Source organism: Epargyreus clarus, unplaced genomic scaffold (genome assembly GCF_041222505.1).
Source record: "Epargyreus clarus isolate Ecla_fem2 unplaced genomic scaffold, WU_Ecla_fem_2.2 ptg000035l, whole genome shotgun sequence".
NCBI lineage: Eukaryota > Metazoa > Arthropoda > Insecta > Lepidoptera > Hesperiidae > Epargyreus > Epargyreus clarus.
The window spans coordinates 2,297,666-2,318,068 of record NW_027332240.1 but is presented as its reverse complement, the minus strand read 5'-3'; the positions used below and the strand labels follow the sequence as shown (position 1 = coordinate 2,318,068).

At 38.9% G+C, this 20,403-nt stretch overlaps 1 protein-coding gene across 2 annotated transcripts in view; it reads left to right on the top strand.

Moving 5' to 3' along the window:
- Nucleotides 1–20,117, top strand: part of LOC140756627 (DGAT1/2-independent enzyme synthesizing storage lipids) — a 35,703-nt gene extending 15,586 nt beyond the window's left edge. For both annotated transcript variants that reach the window (XM_073092174.1, XM_073092173.1), the window contains exons 2-7: nt 9,321–9,459; nt 11,388–11,482; nt 16,573–16,737; nt 17,695–17,888; nt 19,073–19,276; nt 19,817–20,117. In XM_073092174.1, coding sequence (XP_072948275.1) covers nt 9,321–9,459; nt 11,388–11,482; nt 16,573–16,737; nt 17,695–17,888; nt 19,073–19,276; nt 19,817–20,026 — 1,007 coding nt within the window. In that variant the 3' untranslated portion in view covers nt 20,027–20,117. The remainder of the gene's footprint in view (nt 1–9,320; nt 9,460–11,387; nt 11,483–16,572; nt 16,738–17,694; nt 17,889–19,072; nt 19,277–19,816) is intronic.
- The last annotated feature ends 286 nt before the right edge of the window (nt 20,118–20,403 follow it).

The following is a 20,403-nucleotide window of genomic DNA, read 5'->3' as shown; positions in this document are numbered from 1 at the left end:
CTAGTGGTTAAGAAACTCCGCTCGATCGAGGGGTCCGATGTTCAAATCACACGCACGCACCTCTGATCTTTCAAAGTTATGAGCGTATTATAATATAAATTAATTATCACTTGCTTAACGGTGAAGGAAAATATCCTGAGGAAACCTGCATACCTGAGAAATCTGTTAAAAAATGTTTTCAAAGGTATGTGAAGTCTACCAATTCGCACTTGGCCAGCGCGGTGGACTATGGTCTAATCCTCCTCATTCTGAGAGGAGACCTGTGCTCAGCAGTGGGACATTGATGGGTTGATGATGATGAACGGATAAATAATTGTATATCCGTAACCGTATCCGAAACCGATTAATATTTTAATAGATCCGTATCCAGATCCGAAACATCATGTCATTACATCCTTAGTATGCTCGGTATCAGTGGATCGCACGCAAAAAGTTGTCACTTGCGTGCACCGGGCAGGTGTGGCGGCAACCTTTAGGTCTAGTGATGGTATGACCGTTAGCGTCTTCTGTACCATGTTAAAATAATTGGCCAAGCGCCAGTCGAAGGTTCCGTACTGACAAATTTTCAGGCAGTTTTATTTTTCTTTTTAATATTTGCAATCTTAGCAGAGGACAGTACGTACAGCCATTATGTCAATAAAATTTTCAATCTATTATACCTGAGGTCAGTCTTAGGTGCATCGCTACCCCTTAGTACTTAGTTGGAACGCGTCAAATAAATGTATCTGTCGTACCACACCCTGTTAAGTGGAACACAGCAGCGCCTGACATCGCTTGTATTAGGCAGAAAAATATAGCGGTGGTGCCTTCGACACTGGTGGATTGCTAGTTAACTATAAAAACTATCTTTGCTATTTCTTTTAGAAATACATTACGTAATACAAATACTTGATAATCATTTCACAGGTTACACAGTAAAGACAATGACTCCTGTTAGCGAGTATTATATTGCTGACTCTTTGTTCCACTGACCCACATAAACTACAAATGCCATAGAGCAGATGTAATAGTTGGTTAATTTGAATTGACCTACGTATTTATTTGTGTTGACAGTTTTGATTGAATCGCGAGGTGTAGACGTTTGGCTTTTATTTTCAATGGTTTTTGTTTGTGAATAAATTTCATATTATCGATATTTTACTTGGAAGTCAAATTGCAGACTTAGAGATATTCTAATTTAAAGTAAATTTATATTGAAAGATTAAAAGCAGTCGTGGAAATACGACCTCTCAATCAAGGCAATTCTAATCCCAACATCGAAACAGGCACCTATGATTTTCAGAATTATGGGCGTATTAGACTACAAAGCTAAGGAAACAGCTAAGGAATATACCGTAAGAAAATCTAAGAGGGCAAAAAATGTTCTCAAAGGTCTGTGAAGTCTATCAATTCGCATTTGGTCAGCGCGGTGGGCTATGACCTAATCCTTCTCATTCTGAGAGGAGACCCGTGCCCGACAGAGGGACGGTAATGGATAGACGACGATAGAAACTTACTATAAGTTACCCTAATAACCGCAAAAATGACAATTTTCCCTCTCATACGCAGTAGCCCAGAGCGCTCTTGACCGATAACGGTGTTCCAGATAAAAGAAATTATAATGTAATCAAATAATAAATTTGCACTATCTGGCTACCAAAACATCGCTCTTGAACCCGCTGTGAAAACAAGTTCTCGTTCAATGTCACACCTTATCTGGAAAGCCTACTGGAGGATGACTAGCCAATATATTATACATGGTGTTTTGTAGTTAAAGTATATGCTGCGCCTATGTCTGGCTTATGATAGCAGTGTTGAGCTGTACTCTGGTTTGAAGGGATAGTCGCAGGCAACTTTGGGTGATGGTAGAAACTTTGCGATTCGACTTCGGAGGCACCACTGCTACACCTATTTCTGCCCAACATCAGCAGTGTTAAGCGCTGCTGTGTTCTGGTTTGAAGGGTGTGGTAAGAGAGACATACTTTTCCGAGGCGTTCCAGGGAAAAAGCGAGATCTGTGGCCGACCTCAGGTAGCAATATTTCATCCTATCTGGGGTTGATTACAGATGTCCATGAGCGACAGTAGCCACTTACCATCAGGTGGACTGCATGATCGTCTGCATGCTAGTCATCCCACCTCGGTCCTCAGTGGTAGAATTATATAGAAAAGTAGCTTAATTAACCATTTCATTAACAGTCTATCTAGCTCACAGACGTATATATAGCTAAGCTATTAATTAAATTGATAATTATGAAGAATTGAAGGCGAGGAAATAATTGAAGGTGGTAGAATCTATAGTGTATTTATATAGAATTGGGTAGGTTGGAACACAAAAGAAAATATAAAACTAAGCTAGCGGAACGCCGTAGCGCCTTAAATTCGGCGCTTATAAAATTAATACTAAAAGAACCTTTGAAAATACGAGTAAGTCCCCAAATACATATTTGTGTTGTTGTGTAATGATTGACATTTCTGTTGTTCTTGTATTTTTAATTTGTAACGGATTTTTACCTCCCAGATAAGCGATACAGATATATGCATGTAGACTGTAGTTACTAGATACAACATCCTGCTTTCTCGTATCAAATCTTTTTCCAGTCAATCAAAGGTCAAAATAAAAGTCATGCAATATGGTCATGCACATGCACCACTGTTTGGTTATCATGTAGGTATCGATTTCTGAACATCCTGTATACAATCTTCCTCAGATAAAAACACAAATAAAATTGAGTTGAAGGACATGAACACGACTTGTGTTTTATTGTTGGTAACAGTGCTGATACCGCTGGAGACTATCTGCTTTTGGGTAGGCTTGTTACCATCAGATGGACGGCAAACGAATTGGTCTCTTAATTTAATATCACGTTTTCGCTAATAAAACCCCTCGGTGACCGTCCTCGGCGCTTTGCAGGAGTCTGGGATCTCCAAAGGAACGCCGGTGTCTTCTAAGCGCGTTGCTCCGTCGGGCTCCGCTCAGGTGAGCATAAAGCTCCCCACTCCACATAACTTTGAAAAATCAAGTTTTCTCACCGCTTTTTTGCGCGCTGGCATTAATCTCAGGCAAATCTAAACTCGTTTCACTTTTGCTATTTCCCCCTGATTCTCGAAGATAGATCAAACCTTTATCATCCCTAACACTGACCCTATTACTGTTATCAGCAATTTCTCCAAGATCACCAAGTCATATTAATCCGTTATCATGTGAGCGATGATTCGTTATGTGATCGGGGTCATATGCGAGTGTTACGAAACGTTTTGCACGCGATAATGGGTAATGCCGCGTAGGTAAATATTTACTTGATTGGTTTTCAGATTGTTTTTGATGTAAGAAAGTGATGGGCATTTTTATCATGATTGGGCATGATTTTCGTAATGAGTACCGTAGTTGTTGTAAGTTTTGAATTTGGTCACTAATTTGTTCCAATACTTTTGTCTGAATATTTATTTTTCGAATTTGTTTCAATTTGTACGTTGAAATGGTCTACCAAATTGAGAGCATTGCTTAGATTGATTCTTGGTTTATGTCTGAATGCTAAGGCAAAATACGGGGTTTGAACTATCCCTTCGTTGGTTTCTATCCTATCCTTCCAGTCATTAATGATTCCAATCTTCATTTTTGATCCTTCGATCCTTTGGATCTATCGATTTTCATATGATCAATTTACAGTTTACTGTTTGTTACTTCAATTACATAAACACTCCCTTTCTGACTGCATTTCAAGAAGTTCAATGTCTTAACGTTTGGAATTCACGAGTCGATAAAGATATCCTAATTTTAGAATTAGACTATTTGGACTATCTACTCGTTTATTTATAGATCTGAGCTTATCTAACGATATATTGATTAATTGTAAATCAAGATATATGATTTAACGAGCTTTTGCCCGCAGCTCGCTCGCGTTACGAATTAATATTTTCATCTCTTATTTTATCCCCTTGGGGGTAGAATTGATCAAGATCTTTCATAGCGGATGCCTACGTCATAACATCTACCTGCATGTCAAATTTCAGCCTGATCCGTCCAGTGGTTTGGGCTGTGCGTTGATAGATCACTGTGTCAGTCAGTCAAGTCACTCACCTTTGAGTTATATATATTTAGATAGTTGTATTTATGTTTAAATTTCAGTTCGTCTTATAATTCTTCCACTATAGTAATGTATACTCCGTTTTCTTAACCTCTGTATTTAGCGTTGTATAAATAAGAAGTAGGTTTTTTATCTAAAGATTAATTAATATTGTATCGTTGTGAATGATTTAACTAATCACGTTGCATCAGGTCACGGTCGGGCTTAACATTTCCACTCGCGTGCGCGGCAATTGACGTACCGTCAGCGGCAAGATCTTGACACGGTAATCACTGCACTATTCTTCTGTTATTTGTTAAAACTCTTTATTGCATTTATTTGTATGTAATTCGTTCAATCACACTATTTTTCTGTTATTTTGTTAAGGGGTCGTTCAAGTATTACGTAACGCAATTTGGGGGGGAGGGGGGGTCTTGTAAAACGTTACGATGCGTTACAGGGGCGGGAGGGGGTCTTCCGTAATACACGTTACGTAACATTTTTTTAATAAAAAAATAGGGAATTAAAGCTCCTAAATTGGCAACCCTTTTCATTTACGTTTTACGGGAAATCCCTTGAATGAGTGGGTTCAGCCGAACTAAGTCCTGAGTATTCTGAGTTTGACTAAGTATAGTATCAGTATAGCAGTATGTATGCTTTGACTATACTTAAACTAACTTAGAATACTCAGGAGACCTAGTTCGGCTGAACACGCTCTTTGTATAGTCTGGCAAGTTGGCAAATCTTTTCGTTCATATTTCACGGGGAATCCCTAGATGGTATTGTACGTCATTTAATGTTGTTTCCGTTGTCAGTATTCGTTAGTGTTTATAGACAAGTAGAGATGGGTTGTACTAGGTAAATTTGGGACTAGGTATGCCTGTTCCTAGTATTTAAAATACGTGATCCAGAAACCTGTTCCACCTAGTCCCATAAAGTCTCATTAGTTAGTACAATTTGGTGTGGACTAGGTACTTATTCTTGGACTAAGAAGCTAGTTCGTTCATGCCTTGCATCAATACGTAAGGGCGGTAAGGTTTGCACGCGCACTCACTAGTAATAATGAATTGTAATCTTTCTTTCATACATTTTACAGGGTTAGGATTAGGACTGTCAACGTTAGATTTATCGAAATAGTAGTTTGATTTATTATTAAAGGTTATTCGCATTAAAAATCTCTTGTTTTATTTCTTAGTATTATAAAGTAAATATGTAAGTAAAAGTATCCCAAGGATAAAACTTTTTAGCGAGTTTAGGGTAAAAATTGACACTTGAGTGTTACGTAACGTTGGGGGGGGGGGGGTATAGAAAAACGTTACGGTGCGTTACAAGGGGGGGAGGGGGGGTCAAAAATCTTCAAAAATTGCGTTACGTAATACTTGAACGGCCCCTAAACACAGGTGTGGCTGTATTTTTATGTAATTCGTTTAGTGTTCTTCTACCTACTCTACTCGAAGGTGGTAGAACCCTTTGTGGTTCGACTCCGGCGGCACCACCGCCAAACCTATTTCTACCTAACAACAGGCGTTGCAGTGTTAGGCGCTGCTGTGTTCCGGTTTGAAGGGTGTGGTAAGGGAGACGTACTTTTCCGAGACGTTCCAGCTTAGTCCTCAGGGGTAGCGGCGCATCTGTGGTCGACATCAGGTAGGAATATCTAATCCTATTTGGGGTTGATTACAGATGTCCATGGGCGGCAGTAGCCACTTACCATGAGGTGGACTGCATGCTCGTCTGCTACTCTTATATTATAAAAAAAAACTCTTTGGGGTTTGACTTCAATGACATCACCGCCCTCCCTACTTGTACCTTGTAACAGTAGTGCTGAAAGTTAATTTGTTTTTGTTTGAAGGTTATATTGAGGGAGCGATATTTACAAGGGATCCAGCTTATTGCTCAGACTCCCCTGGCTTAAACCTCTTTGCCATTGTTTTCGCTCGCGTGGCGAAAACGATTATAATATTGGTCTGACGTACAGAGGCAGTGATAGCCTAGTGAAGAAACTCGGCCACTCGATCGAGGGGTCCGAAGTTCAAATCCCAGGCGCGCACTTCTGATTTTTCGAAATTATGTGCGTATTAGAAATTAATTATCACTTGCTAAAACGGTGAAGGAAAACATCGTGAGGGAACCTGCAACGACCTGCATACTTGAGAGATTTATAAAAAAAAATCTCAAAGGTATGTGCCTAATCCTTCTCATTCTGAGAGGAGACCCGCGCCCAGCAGTGGGACAGTAATGGGATGATGATGACGCGCAGAGGGTTCCGGGCTTGATGTCCGGCGTGATAGATATCTAAATTGATAATACGCTAATTGTTTCGGATTCGGAATTGTGTATGCGATTAACTAATAGTATGATCAATTTGTCTATGTTTCGTGTTTCATTGTAATGTTATAACATAATATATAACGGTAGCGTATGACTCATTAATCTTGGGGTAAGTTGTGACCTATATCTGCTAACGTTAAGTGGAAATGGGCGAGGAATGAGATAGTGGTATACCCCAAACAATAAAATCCAACGGATTCCAATTGAAGCGTTTTAAATAGATAAGATAATAATATATAAGTTTCAAACGAGTATCAGAGTACATCAGTAAACAAATGCGGGTAAGATTACAGTCCTACAGGAAGTCGCCCTGCATTCAGCTTGTTCTGAGGACTTTTACCCCAAAATATAGTAATGTTTAAAGGTGATTTTCCACCAGAGATTAACGATATATATAACAAAAATAACTACCTTAAATGAACCAATCCTAATGATGAATTTGATAAAAATCTATGGCATAATTACCTCGGACTACTCTAATGGAAAGCCATTTTAACACTATGATAACAATATTATAAAAGCAGGAATATGAATAAATCGGTATTTCAAAAGTAGTCGTACAAAAATGAGACATACCAAATTTTAAAACTGTTTCTATATTGGTTTCGTTTAATTACCTTATCAGTTAAAAAAATGCCATTTAATTTAAACTAACAAACAGGCACATGAACTGTATTTGTGTACTCTCGTCCGCGTGGCGACGTCGTGCTAGGGTCAATGTTGCACCGGTTAGACATCGAGCAGACGACCCGGCGGCACCCGGACGCGGCTATCGGCGCCCTATATCCTGTGATAAACTTTGAGTTTTTTTCTTGTGTCCGTCTATATTGCTTATGTATTACAAAGGTTACATCGTTTTTTAAATCATGTTTAATTGAAGTACCAAACGAGAATGCATGTAATCTAGTAGTAAGTGGGCACTGCCGCCCATGGACATCTGTGATTTCTGTTATCAACCCCCTAAAAGATTATACCTGAGGTTGGCAACAGATGAATTGCTACCTCTGGAATAAGGGGGTACACCTCGGATAAGTATGTCTCCCTTGCCACACCCTTCAAACCAGAACACAGCAGCGCTTAACGCCAGAATCGAACCACAGAGGATTCTACCACCTACTAAGTGTTATGTCTAGCCCGCGTGGCGACGTCGTGCTAGGGTCAATGTTGCACCGGTTAGACATCGAACAGACGACCCGGCGGCACCCGGACGCGGCTATCGGCGCCCTATATCCTGTGATAAACTTTGAGTTTTTTTATATTGTTTATGTATAAACAAAGGTTACCTACTGGGTTCTTTTTATTTAGTAGGATATTCAATAAAAAGAACCCAGATATGAACGTAATATTGAAGTAGGAAATTGAGCATAAAATCCACCAGATGGTAAGTGGCTACTGCCGCCACTACATTTCTAATCAACACCAGATAGGATTAGACTTTACTTGAGGTTGGTAACAGATGCGTTGCTACCTCTGGAATGAGGTGGTACGCCTCGGGTAAGTATGTCTCCCTTACCACAGCCCTCAAACCAGAAGACAGCACCGTTTGGCACTATTGTTATTAGACAGAAATTAGACAGAATTAGGGAGGTCTGTCTGTTTGTCAGGCAGCACCCACATTATTTTGAAATCCAATCTCAATATGTAAGAAGGAATGCAGACAAAAATAAATTTTGATTATTCATGCCAAAATCACGACTAGAAATATATAGAAAAAATGCTTACCTTATGGCTATAAAAATATATAACAAATTACCAGACAAATACAAAGATCTGACCTTAAACATTCTTAAGAGGAAAATTACCGAATGGCTTATGCAACACTGTTTTTATGACATAAATGAATATTTTCAATGTACAGAATAAAAATGACATGTAATAATTTAATACGACTTAACTTTTTTTAATTTTATTTTTTATGTTTTCCAATTTTTTTTTCAATTTGACATGATTGCACACCATTGTAATGGTAGAATGTACGAACTTCTATTGCTGTAACTATCTTTGTGTACTACATTCTTGCAATAAATAAATTTCATTTCATTTCATTAGGTGTGGCTGTGGTACCTCCGGAGTCGAACCACAAAGGGTTCTTACGTTATAATCTTGTTACTAAAACTACTGATCAAACTACTGTTTAAGCAGCTGTCGCTGAGGTATTCATTTTATCTTAGTTATCTAAACATTAAATACAAGTCATTTTAAAGTACAACATAAGCTTTGAATGCTGTAGAAGCAATTATATTTATCCCAATATCTCCGGGAACATGTATCGTGCCTGGTATTTTTGGACTGCTTGTCCACTGATATGTCCTATATCCGTTTTGATAATTTTAAAATAATAGAGACATCCGCCTCGACGTGGATAGATAAGTAATTTATCCTGAAACACAGATATATTTTTTCTTATCTTCAAACAAATGCATTGGAATTGATTTTTTCTGCTACTACTTATTGGCACAGTGACAGTTGACATGATGATGTTGAGTTTCTATTCTTGAGGCAGACCTTTTATAAGGCATCCTTTGATTCTATATGGTTTATGTAAAACAGTACACACACTTGGGATGTCAATATTAGGAGCAAAAGAAAGAAGAAGGGTCTAATGGTGATCCTTGCAAAATATCTCATATAATAATATAAACTATTACACCTAGTATGTACATTGTGCAGTATTAACTCGTTATTGTATAGCATAATAATTATATTTTAACTAGTGTCTATTGTACCGTGTATTTTAATGATAAATTAAATCAGACCCTTAACCCAAACTTAAATTATACTCATCTAATACAGTATTAAAAGCTTTAGACAAATCCGTAAATGCATTGTTTCCCATAAAAATCCTTTGCTTGTATATATATCTTGTATACAATTTGTTTTGTAAAAATTCTAACCATTGCAAATGTTTTAATATTTTGTATATATGTTTTATGTTTGTTTGTTAACAGTGGAGTACGTGGACACAGAGTACAGCTTGTGGCTAACGTGGTTCCTCACGCCCGTCATCGTCACCTTCCTCTTACCGGCAGTCATTATCGTCCTCATATACGCCAGCAGTATAATATTCCACCTCATCAGATTATACAGGTAATTTATATGTGTTTTAAGTTGTTCGCTGCATATTGTTTCATAATGTTTCTATAACTACAGATGAAGTAATTAAATAGACTCCTTAAATGTTTTCCAAAGTGAAATCTTTGATCTCGACGGGGTGTGTGGTGTAAAGAAATCTATCACAATTTGAAAGTGGTAGAACTCTTTGTGCTTCTACTTTTGTAGCATCACCGCCATACCTACTTCTGTCTAATAACAGCAGCGTTGTTGTTTTCTGGTTTAAAGTATGAGGTAAAGCAATGTTATTATCCTAGGTGATCCAACTTAGTCCTAACGGGCAGCAACGTGTGTGTCGCTGTTCTCAAGTAGGACTTTAATCTTGTCGTGTTGTTTCAATGGCATGATACCAGACCACATATCCTGAACGTGGAGTCCACTACGGTATATCGTCAATAAATAGAATGACCAATCACACAAGTTAATAAGTTCATCTGTAACGTCATAATGAAATTTAAAGTCCACGCCTACGTATTAGATAAAGCATCTACGTAAAGCAACGCGCGATTTGTGACGGCAATCCAACTAATGATTGATGACCTGCTAAATAAGGTGCATCGATAGATTATTGTCTTATAGTACCATTCACTAATTGGTTATAGAATCTATTAAAATGTTATTAAGTTAAAATAAACAATTTTCCGATTTGTGCTGAATGCGTTATTTTCTAAACTTGAATGTAATTTTCTGTATTTATATGCTCAAGGAAACGTATTTTTGAATTTTCGATTAATCTATCTTGTGTCGCTACATTATTTGTACTCCTGACGGCTAAGTTGGAACGCTTGGTCTAATTGCCTTTATCACACTACCTCATACTTCAAATCAGAAACCAGTAGTGCTTAAAACTACTCTAGGCAGAAATAGGTGGTCTATAATGAGTTCTACTACTTTACATCAAATTTAATTTAGACTACATTTTTATTTCATGTAGTTTTAAAATATTCTAATGTAATTGGTAATAAAAGTAAAAAATTCCAAGAATTAGGTATACAAAAAATAATAATGGGAAGAATAAATTCTAATGCAATCACGGATGTCAATTGGACTTTGGGTTTCGGGTCAGTCATTCCCACACCGGAATTGTCGGCAACGAATTGTTTTGTCTACAAATTTATCTGTAACATGGACACCGCATACTGTAGCATACTGAACACCTAATTAATTTTATCAATCATAACTTATAAATTATAACATAATTGCTGAACCACATGCGTCTCGAACGTGGGCCATCTCGTGATCGAAATGGAAATGATTCACGCGTGCATTACGTGATTATTATGAAGAAATATTTATTTCTTTTGATGTGTCTTCTTAATCAGTTTATTTCAACTGTGTTAAGGAAGGTTATAGTAAGTTTATCGTGAGAGGCATCCTATGTAGGTATCTGTTTTTGTTTATCTGTGTATTGGAATAATATAAAAGCGTCTTATTTTTGTCTCATATTTTTGTTTATGAATTAATTGCAACTCTTTTTATTATGCCTTTGTTGGACATGGATATTTCTATAACCGGATGAGTCACTAACAACGTACTTAAATGCGGATTCATAAAGGAAGTCACGCAGCTCTGATTTTTTAAAGTTATGTAGGTACGTATTAGAAATTAATTGTAACTTGGTATACCGACGGAGGAAAATATTATGAGGAAATTACACGTCCAAGAGTTCATAATCGGTAAATTATCAAAGGTGTGGTGAAATCCATCAATTCGCACTTGGCTGAAGCGGTGGTCTATGGCCTTAACCCTGCAACACTGACAGAAAGCCCGTGCCCAACAGTGAGACAAATGTATTGACGACGCCCAACTGCCGACTACCTGACTTAGGACATTGTAGATCGGTGGTCAAGTACAAGTTTTAAGAATTTTGATGTGACATTTTGAAGGACTGTATTGTGTTTCAGGTTGCGAGTGGTGGACGGTGTGCAGAATGACTGGAGGCACGCGGCGCGGCTCGCGGTCTGTGCGCTGTGGGACGCGCACGGGTGGCTGTGGCACGGTGAGAATAAATATATATTTATTTTTTTTATAATATAAGAGTAGCAGACGAGCATGCAGTCCACCTGATGGTAAGTGACTACTGCCGCCCATGGACATCTGTAATAAACCCCAGATAGGATTAGATATTCCTACCTGAGGTCGGCCACAGATGCGCCGCTACCCCTGAGGACTAAGCTGGAATGCCTCCGAAAAGTCTTTCTTCCTTACCACACCCTTCAAACCGGAACACAGCAGCACCTAACACTGCAGTTATTTTGTATAAATAGGTGTGGCGGTGGTGCCGCCGGAGTCGAACCACAAAGGGTTCTACCACCTTCAAATTACTAATTTACTTATTTTAGTCCGTTATTAATAAACAAATCTATCCAACTTTTGCCTACCAAAGACTGAAACCTTTTTATAATAGTGAACGAGCAGTCCTGATGCTAAATAGCTATCGCTGCGAATACACATCTGCAATCAATCCCAAAAAATAAATCCTATCGGTGGATGGTAACAAATAAGTTGCTGCCCCCGAGGACCTCAGATAAGTATGTCTTAATTTAATAAACCTTAAATATTTATAGTATTAGGAATAAAGTGTCCAACTTTGATCTTTGGGAGGCAAACAACTCTATGGATTGATTATTATAATCATAATAATTATGGATATCGATACCTTAATTCGCAAATCAGCCAACTCCACTTTTTGTCAATTTTTTTTATTTATTTTGATAGTAAATGGCGTTGAACGAAATCAAAATAAATAAATAAAACATTTTAACAAAAAGTGGAGTTGGCTGATTAGCGAATTAAGGTATCGATACAGTGGCGTAGCTAGGTAACCAAGGGCCCTGGGGCAAATAAAAAAATGGGGCCCCACTGCTATGGAAACTGATTAGGTTTTATCAAACAAAAATATGAAATATACAAATACTTTATAAATGCTAAGCTATTTAAGCCCTTTTTTGTGCAGTGCAGGGCAGGTAATAAAAATATTAAACAGTAACAACATAAATTAATATTAATACTCAATGTAGGTTTGGCTAATAAAACGAAATAGAATAGGATTTATCATATAAAGGTCGGGCCTAACTGACTAAATAACTATTTTATTTACATTTTTTCTCTAGCTTTAGTTTCCGCAAAAGTATAACGTATCCACATAAATCAAAAATGTTTCACTGTAGGGACATTTGTTCTTAAAATAGGCAGATCAAAGCGTCATAGAACCACGATTGGATACGATCCTATGACGCTAATGTGTCCGTTATATTTTCGCAAGTTACAAACATATATGTCATAACATCGCAGAATTAGTTGATTAACCAACAAATTCTTCCATGTTGTGACATATGTATTTATGTATAATCCTCAAGGATTAGTATGCAAATGTATGAAAAAATACGTATTTTCTTCAAAATTTTCCTTTTCCTTTAATTTGTCACATAACATTACTTACTTAAATAAATTAAGGGTCCATGTGTCGGCGCACCCCGATTTGATACGATTGCGCATTAACATGCCGATCAATACATTTATTGATTTATATATATACTCGTATATGTCTACCAAACCGCAATATACTAACAAATAAACACAAAAAAACATATGTCTGCAAACTATTCACATTTGTGCATAGGTGGTCTGCACCGTATCCCTTAGCCGGTTCTTACGGCACCCACGGAAAGAGAGGGGGAGGCCCTATTTTACAACGCCGGGGCCCCACGGCGGAATACTTCCGTTAGGTCGCATTCTAGCACTCCATATTTGCTCATTATTTCCTTGCATGATTGGTGAACAGTCCATGCTTGAGTTAGTTGAGGTAAAACTAAATACTAGTACAGAAAGAATTTAGGGGAATTCCCTAGGCATAACTTTTAAATTACTTTCAACTGAGTTGTCATGTTTAAAGTGGGGTTGCAACATTTTATATTTATTTTGAAAATGGGAGAAATTTCCAAAAGTTCCGTTCGATCGAGATTTCTGGTAAGGGTTCGAGGGCCCCCTGAGTTTGAGGGCCCCGGGGCACTGCCCCGCCTAGCCCCTAGGTAGCTACGCCACTGTATCGATATGTAACGTTATTTTTTCATACATTCACTCTTTTATTCTTTTATTCATCCCGTTCTTAATACTTTCACTTGTCTTTTCATTCATCAATTTCAATTAGGTTATAGTTTTTCTTATATTCATTGATTTATCTTAAATTATTTTCTTCGATATTGTCACTTCAGATCAATTTTGACAAATTCGAATTGTTACTGTATGTATAGTCCGCGTAAAACTGCTAGTCCGCTCTGAATATAGTAATGAATCGCGTCGCCATAGCAAATTGTGTGACTACACCTGCTCCCAACAACTTCATAGCGGACTAGCTGTTTGGCGCAGACTATAACTACATAAATAAACTATCACTAAGTGCAAGAGATATATAAGATAGTGAAGTGTTAATTTCATAATTTGATCGTGTATATTTTAAAACGGTCATTTAAACACGTTTATCTCAATGTTATTGTAAGATAGACAAGATATTATTAGTCATGTTGTTTAAAAATGATATAAGACTTTCTGGAAAATATGGTTATCAGATTTGAGACTTTTTCTTGAAGTTAGCGATATAAAATTGTGTAATGCTATAGTTTAAATAACTTAAAACCACGCTATTATGGCACAATCGTTAATCCCGAAGACGGTGAAGGTGGTAGAACCCTCTGTGGGCGATCTCAGGCAGGAATATCTAATCCTAACTGGGATGATTATGTCCATGGGCGGCAGTAGCCACTTACCATCAGGTGTACTGCATGCTCGTCTGCTACTACTATATTATAAAAAAAATCTTGATAAAGATAATGGGACAAAATTATTAAAATCGCGTATTCTCATCGGTTCTTGATAACTGTTTAAAATTTTGAATTACTCTGACCGTTCAAAGGGGGTAAAATGGAGTTTAAATTCCGTTACATTCAGTGACGTTGCTATACCGTATGAGATCAATGGCAGATTCATTGCATGGGGCCCTAAGAAATTTGCGCTCACGAATACGTACTTTAGTGATTTTTTGGTCCTGGCGACCATTTTTTTGTCTATACACATTTCAAGAGAATATATTTTTTTGCTGATTTATATAAAATTTTTTGGTTACTTTTGAGCTCGCACCCTCGGGCCGGGGTCCAGTGGTATCTTGCCAATCCTGCCACCCTATAGTTACATATCCAGATACATACATACAGGTCCAAGTAATGAAATCGTGGTGATAAACGCTTTCTACACTCACAGCCCCACACTAGGATTCCCTGTATCGTGGATGCTATGGAGTATGAACACTCACAGCGACTAATACACAAACACCCAGACCCAGAAACCTAAATTCATCATTTAATTTAGATATCTGTCTGGCCGGGGCTCGAACTCGGGACCATCTGTGCGTCAGACCAGCATAGTGACAGCTCCGCCACGCGGGTCATCTAAAATGAGTAGATAGAATAAAATGATAAAATGAGTAGAATTTATCGGGATGAATCTAACATGCCTAAAGATTTTATCTTATTTAGTTGTGGAGTTGTTATGGCCAGCGTCCGGCTCTATCATCAGCTCAATAATGTTATTGAATTGTTATCGTAATAAAATAACATAAATATTCCAATTTTCACATTAATGTGTTAAGTGGAAGTAGGTGAAGATTGAGTTGCTAGGCAAAGCTAGCCTTATATCATGTACGGGTCAAAACCCACACATATTATAATGTAAGTTATATATTATTATATTTTTAATATTACGTCATATTGTCGAAATGCATATACGTATGTGCTTCGTACATATCTGTCTTGCACGCAAAGAGTTACAGGTTCGATTCCCGGCCAGATGGACATGTAAATGAACCTTACTACATCCTTCAAACCTATACATATCAGCATTAATTAACTCTTATAAGGCAAAAAGAAAAGTGTGACGGTGATGCCATCAATGTGTGTTTTCCTACAATCAAGTGTTTTCCTACTTTTAAATAACCTCATACCGTCTTACTTAAAAGACGCTATCTACACTCACAAAGGGATTGCATGTGTCGTGGGTGCCATGCAACATACAAAGATGAATACATAATGACCCAGACCCAGAACAGCTATCCAAATTTAAATGTCTGTCTGACCGGGAATCGAACCCGGAACCCTTTGCGCGTCAAACCGGTATGGTGACCGCACCGCCACGCGGGTCTTCTTACTGAATGCTTATTTTACGATCTTTTTTATAATATAGGAGTTACAGACGAGCATGCAGTCCACCTGATGGTAAGTGACTGTCGCTCTTAGACATCTGCAATCAACCCCAGATAGGATAAGTTTCCTACCGGAGAACGGCCAGAGATGCGCAGCTACCCTGAAGAGTGAGCTATTACCCTGGAATGCATCGAAAAGTCTCCCTTGTCAATCTCTTCAAACCAGAACACAGCAGCGCTCAACACTGGTTAAGCGCTGCTGTTTATGTATTACTACCTAATAACAGCAGCGCTTAACACTGTTTACCATTGTTATTTACCACACACACACACACGCGCGCGCGCGCAGACACACACACACACGCACACACACACATACATTCACACATAAAAATACTAATTCACTAATATTATACAACAAAAGAACCTTACACTATATATTGCCATTATGTTTAGGATTACTTGCACTGTTTCTGTAACTTTGTACATAGAGTTCCTTAGTCTATTATAGTATCCTAGACTCACACCGGGAGAGATCGGTTGCCTATATTACAGGTTCACGCCCAGTTTAGGCAACTGAAGATAAATGTTATGTCCAATCTTACTATAATGTTACCCTGCACCTAATAACATTGTGTACTAAATTGTGTTATTTTTATGAAATAAAGATTTTATTATTATTATATTATTATTATTGTTATTAGGTAAAAATAGGTATGGCGGTGATGTCGCCGGAGTCGGACCACAAAGGGCTACCACCTTCAATGCCGTCCTTACCACGCGCGTTAAACCAGACCACAGCAGCACTTAACACTGCTCATATTAGCTAAATAGGTTTGCTGTGGTGCCGCCGGAGTCCACCTTTACTGAATGCTTATCTGATGGTCTTCTTCCAGGTTACGAGATCGAAGGTCTGGAGAACATCCCGGACGGGCCGTTCCTGGTGATATACTACCACGGCGCGCTGCCCATCGACATGTACTACTTCACAGCGCGGATGCTGCTGTTCAAACGACGCCACATACACACCGTCGCTGATCGGTTCATGTTTAAAATACCAGGTGAGTTTCCCTTATATTTATACCTAAAGGATGAGGAATACGGGCTACCTAATGGAATGTCCCCTCGGGGTTGCGGGCGGCAAGAGTGGGAGCTCTAACCGCCTGGCTAGCGACCCCGGGAAGAACGATGGCATGTGTGACCTCATACCGTCGTACGCTCCACACAGAGTGGCGAGCTTCATAATCATCTGAGCGGAGCCAGACGGGGCCACGCGCCAAGAGGACTCCGGTTGCGTTCCTTTGGAGATCCCGGAGTCCTCTACGCAGCGCTGAGGACGGTCACCGGGGGGTTTTAGTGCGGTAAAAGTCCCACATAACCCGTCGCTCAACAAAAAAAAAACCTAATGGAGCAGTCACTGTCGCCTAAGAACATTTGCAACACCAGAGCATTCGCAAATGCATCGCCGGCTATGAAGGAGGCTCTTTTTACACCTTTTTTTAAAAGTCCCATGTCATAGCGCTCCGGGAATATCTCAGGAGAAAGCTCATTCTACATCTTCCAAGTTCGCGGCAAGAAAGTCCGTGCAAGCCGAACCGGTGAGTTTGTTGGCACATAGTGGTAATGATATCGTGGGCTTTGAGTCATAGGGGCGTATACGTCATACCCCTATTTTTCAGGAGACGGAAATCCTTAATATTTAACTTTTCTTTGATTTGTTTTCTTCGAAATTAATTATTACGATATATTGAGAGATTATTTATTGACATATTTGGAAAGGAATGACATAATAAACCAAATATCGCTATTTTTATACGCCTCTTTGGTTCGAAGCTGCGATATGTGACAGGAAATGGCGTTACGGTTACAAGTATCCTGAATCACGCTATCAGAGTTATCAAAGCACTTCCACTTCTAAGTTCCGTGCTTTAAGTTCCTCAGGTATGACCTCGCCTGACGGGACTCTGCCTCTGCGAAAAAACCTATTAAATAATGATATATTTTTTCGTAATTTCTAGGTTGGTCTACGTTGTTAGAAGGGCTATGCGTGATCCCAGGTACGATTCAAACCTGCTCCGGCGTCCTGAAATCCGGGAACCCCCTAGCGATCTCTCCCGGAGGAGTCTACGAAGCTCAGTTCGGGGATCACTACTACAGGCTGAACTGGAAGAACAGGCTCGGCTTCGCGAAGGTCGCGCTTGAGGCTAAAGTTGTAAGTTACCACCATAGATTAGTAAAGATACTTCGCCGCCTCGAAATTGAATGAAGCCACAAACGGCTTATTAGTAAGTTCTTTTTTTGAATTCTTGACAAAAAAAAAACATTTTTTAGAGAAAATTTACGAATAAATAACTAATACTGCGTAATTTAGATGATAAATAAATAATAATTTCAAATATTTTAGGGACATTTTAGCACGGAGACGTGGCAAAACTGTTTTACGCAACTATTTCAATTCTCAAAACTGGGTACAATTTCTTGTTAGGAGTGAGTAATCTTTACTAATCTATGGTTACCACTCAATTTGTAAGATTTACATACTTGTGTTATTTATCAACCTATACAATTTTCGTCTACGCAAAATCGAAGTTTGAAAATGCTTAGGATGAAGAAATTGTCAACGGAACTTGGAAGGCAAAACATTGGAAAGATTGAATATTAATAAGGTATAAGGGGATAGTAGGTGGGGCTATTTAAATAAGACGCTCTAATTTTTTGGCGCATTGATGCCTATTAATCTTTTGGTTTAAGTAGAAATTTGCAATCGATGTCAGGTAGAATTCTATTTGGTTGCAAGTGTGCTCACTAAACACTAGGGGGCATTTTGATTTATTGTTTTTTTGTCTGCTGCCTTTTTATTTACCACTGGACGGTACCATGCTCCACAATTCGAATTTGTCCAGAATACATTCTACCTTGTTGCTGGAATAGGAATTTATTTAAAACATTATGTATAAATCTTATGAAAACAGTCTTCAGATCTCTTGACTTTTTTCCACTATCCTTTTAAACTTTAGAAAAAATTATTAAGTTAAGATTAAAACTACTTCGCAATAATCAGCTACAAATATGTATGATGGTATATATTTTAAACCATGCAGTATGATAAAATATATACCATCATACATATTTGTAGCGGATTGTTGCGAAGTAGTTTTAATCTTAACTTAATAGCATGGATTTCCGCAAAGTAACGCCTGATACAATTAACTATTTAGAAAAAATTGTACAGACTTAAGTATGAAGTGATGGTTCTATAAATAGTAAATAATAACACACCTCGCTCAATTGAACCATCAATCTTAGATCAAGGATCATCTTAAATTTAAAATTCATTTTCAATATTTTACTTTATTATAATATTTTGTTTAAGTTACGATTACTTCTTTTCCCCAGCCAATAATCCCAATGTTCACGGAGAACGTCCGCGAGGCGTTCCGCACCGTGGGCTGGTTGCGCGGCATCTGCCTGCGGATATACGCCGCCACGCGGGTGCCGCTGGCGCCGGTGTACGGCGGCTTCCCGGTCAAGCTGCGGACACACCTCGGGCCGCCGCTGCTGCCTGACCCCGCTGATACTCCGGAATCGCTGCAGCGGAAGGTAGGGAACTCCTTAATCAGTAACAGCAATAAATTGTAGTTGCTGCTTTACTGTGTAGTACCTTGGTTGATTGGGTGACGAGGTAGGACAACTGGGTTAGGTCATATTGTGTGAGAAATACAAGCAGCACCTTTGCCTCCAGATATGCGCGGCCACTCGGGTCCTGCTGGCACCCGTGTACTGTGGCTTTCCCGTCAAATTGCGCAGACACGTTGACCATCGTACACGAGGTCTCCTCCTCAACGAGTTATAGCAGGACATTGTTAGTAGTTGCTGCTATTTTGTGGAGTACCTTGGTATATTGGGTGACGAGATAGGACATATACGTCTAACACGCTAAAGAGAATGATAGGCGTGACCATTACCTGCAGATATACGTGGCTACTCAGGAATACCTGATCGTTATCACACAATTATCGTTATGGACACAAAGGTGTTGAATCAATTCTGGATTAGGTTTGTGTGTGTATATCACATGTACAACGTGCTGTATAAGTACTATACAAAACTTAGTATTGAAACAATGTCATGTTACTCCAGGTCGCGGGAGCAATCGAGCAGCTAGTGGAGCAACACCAGCGGGTCCCCGGCAGCATCCTCCTGGCGCTCGTGCAGAGAGTGTACGAGCTACCCAAGAAGCCCAAGCCCGCGCCCCTCAGCAACGGCAAGTGCCACAACGGCGCGCTCAAGAGCGAGACGCCGAATAGTGTTAGTGACAAGAGTGACAGTGACAAAGCTAAGGTGTCCTAATGTCTTGTTATGTTTAGTTGTCGTAAGTTTACAAATACTCGGAATGTGTGCGAGGTGTGTGTGTGCGTGTGTGTGTGTGTGTGTGTGTGTGTGTGTGCGTGTGTGTGTGTATGGCAGTTGAGTCCTATTATGTTGTAGTCTTATTGATTTGAATTGCAAATTGAACTTAACAATTTCGAATCTAAACGATGTATAAGATTATAATGATTTCGTAAAAAGACATTACTAATTATATTTAATATGCGGAAGTTCGTAACTTGTATTGACTACAAAGAGGTGCCCACCGCTGGGCACGTGTATCCCAACTGGTTTGGGCATTATTCCAGTGTTGATTGCTCGCTGACTTGTCTAAATATAACGATTAGTGGCAAGATGGC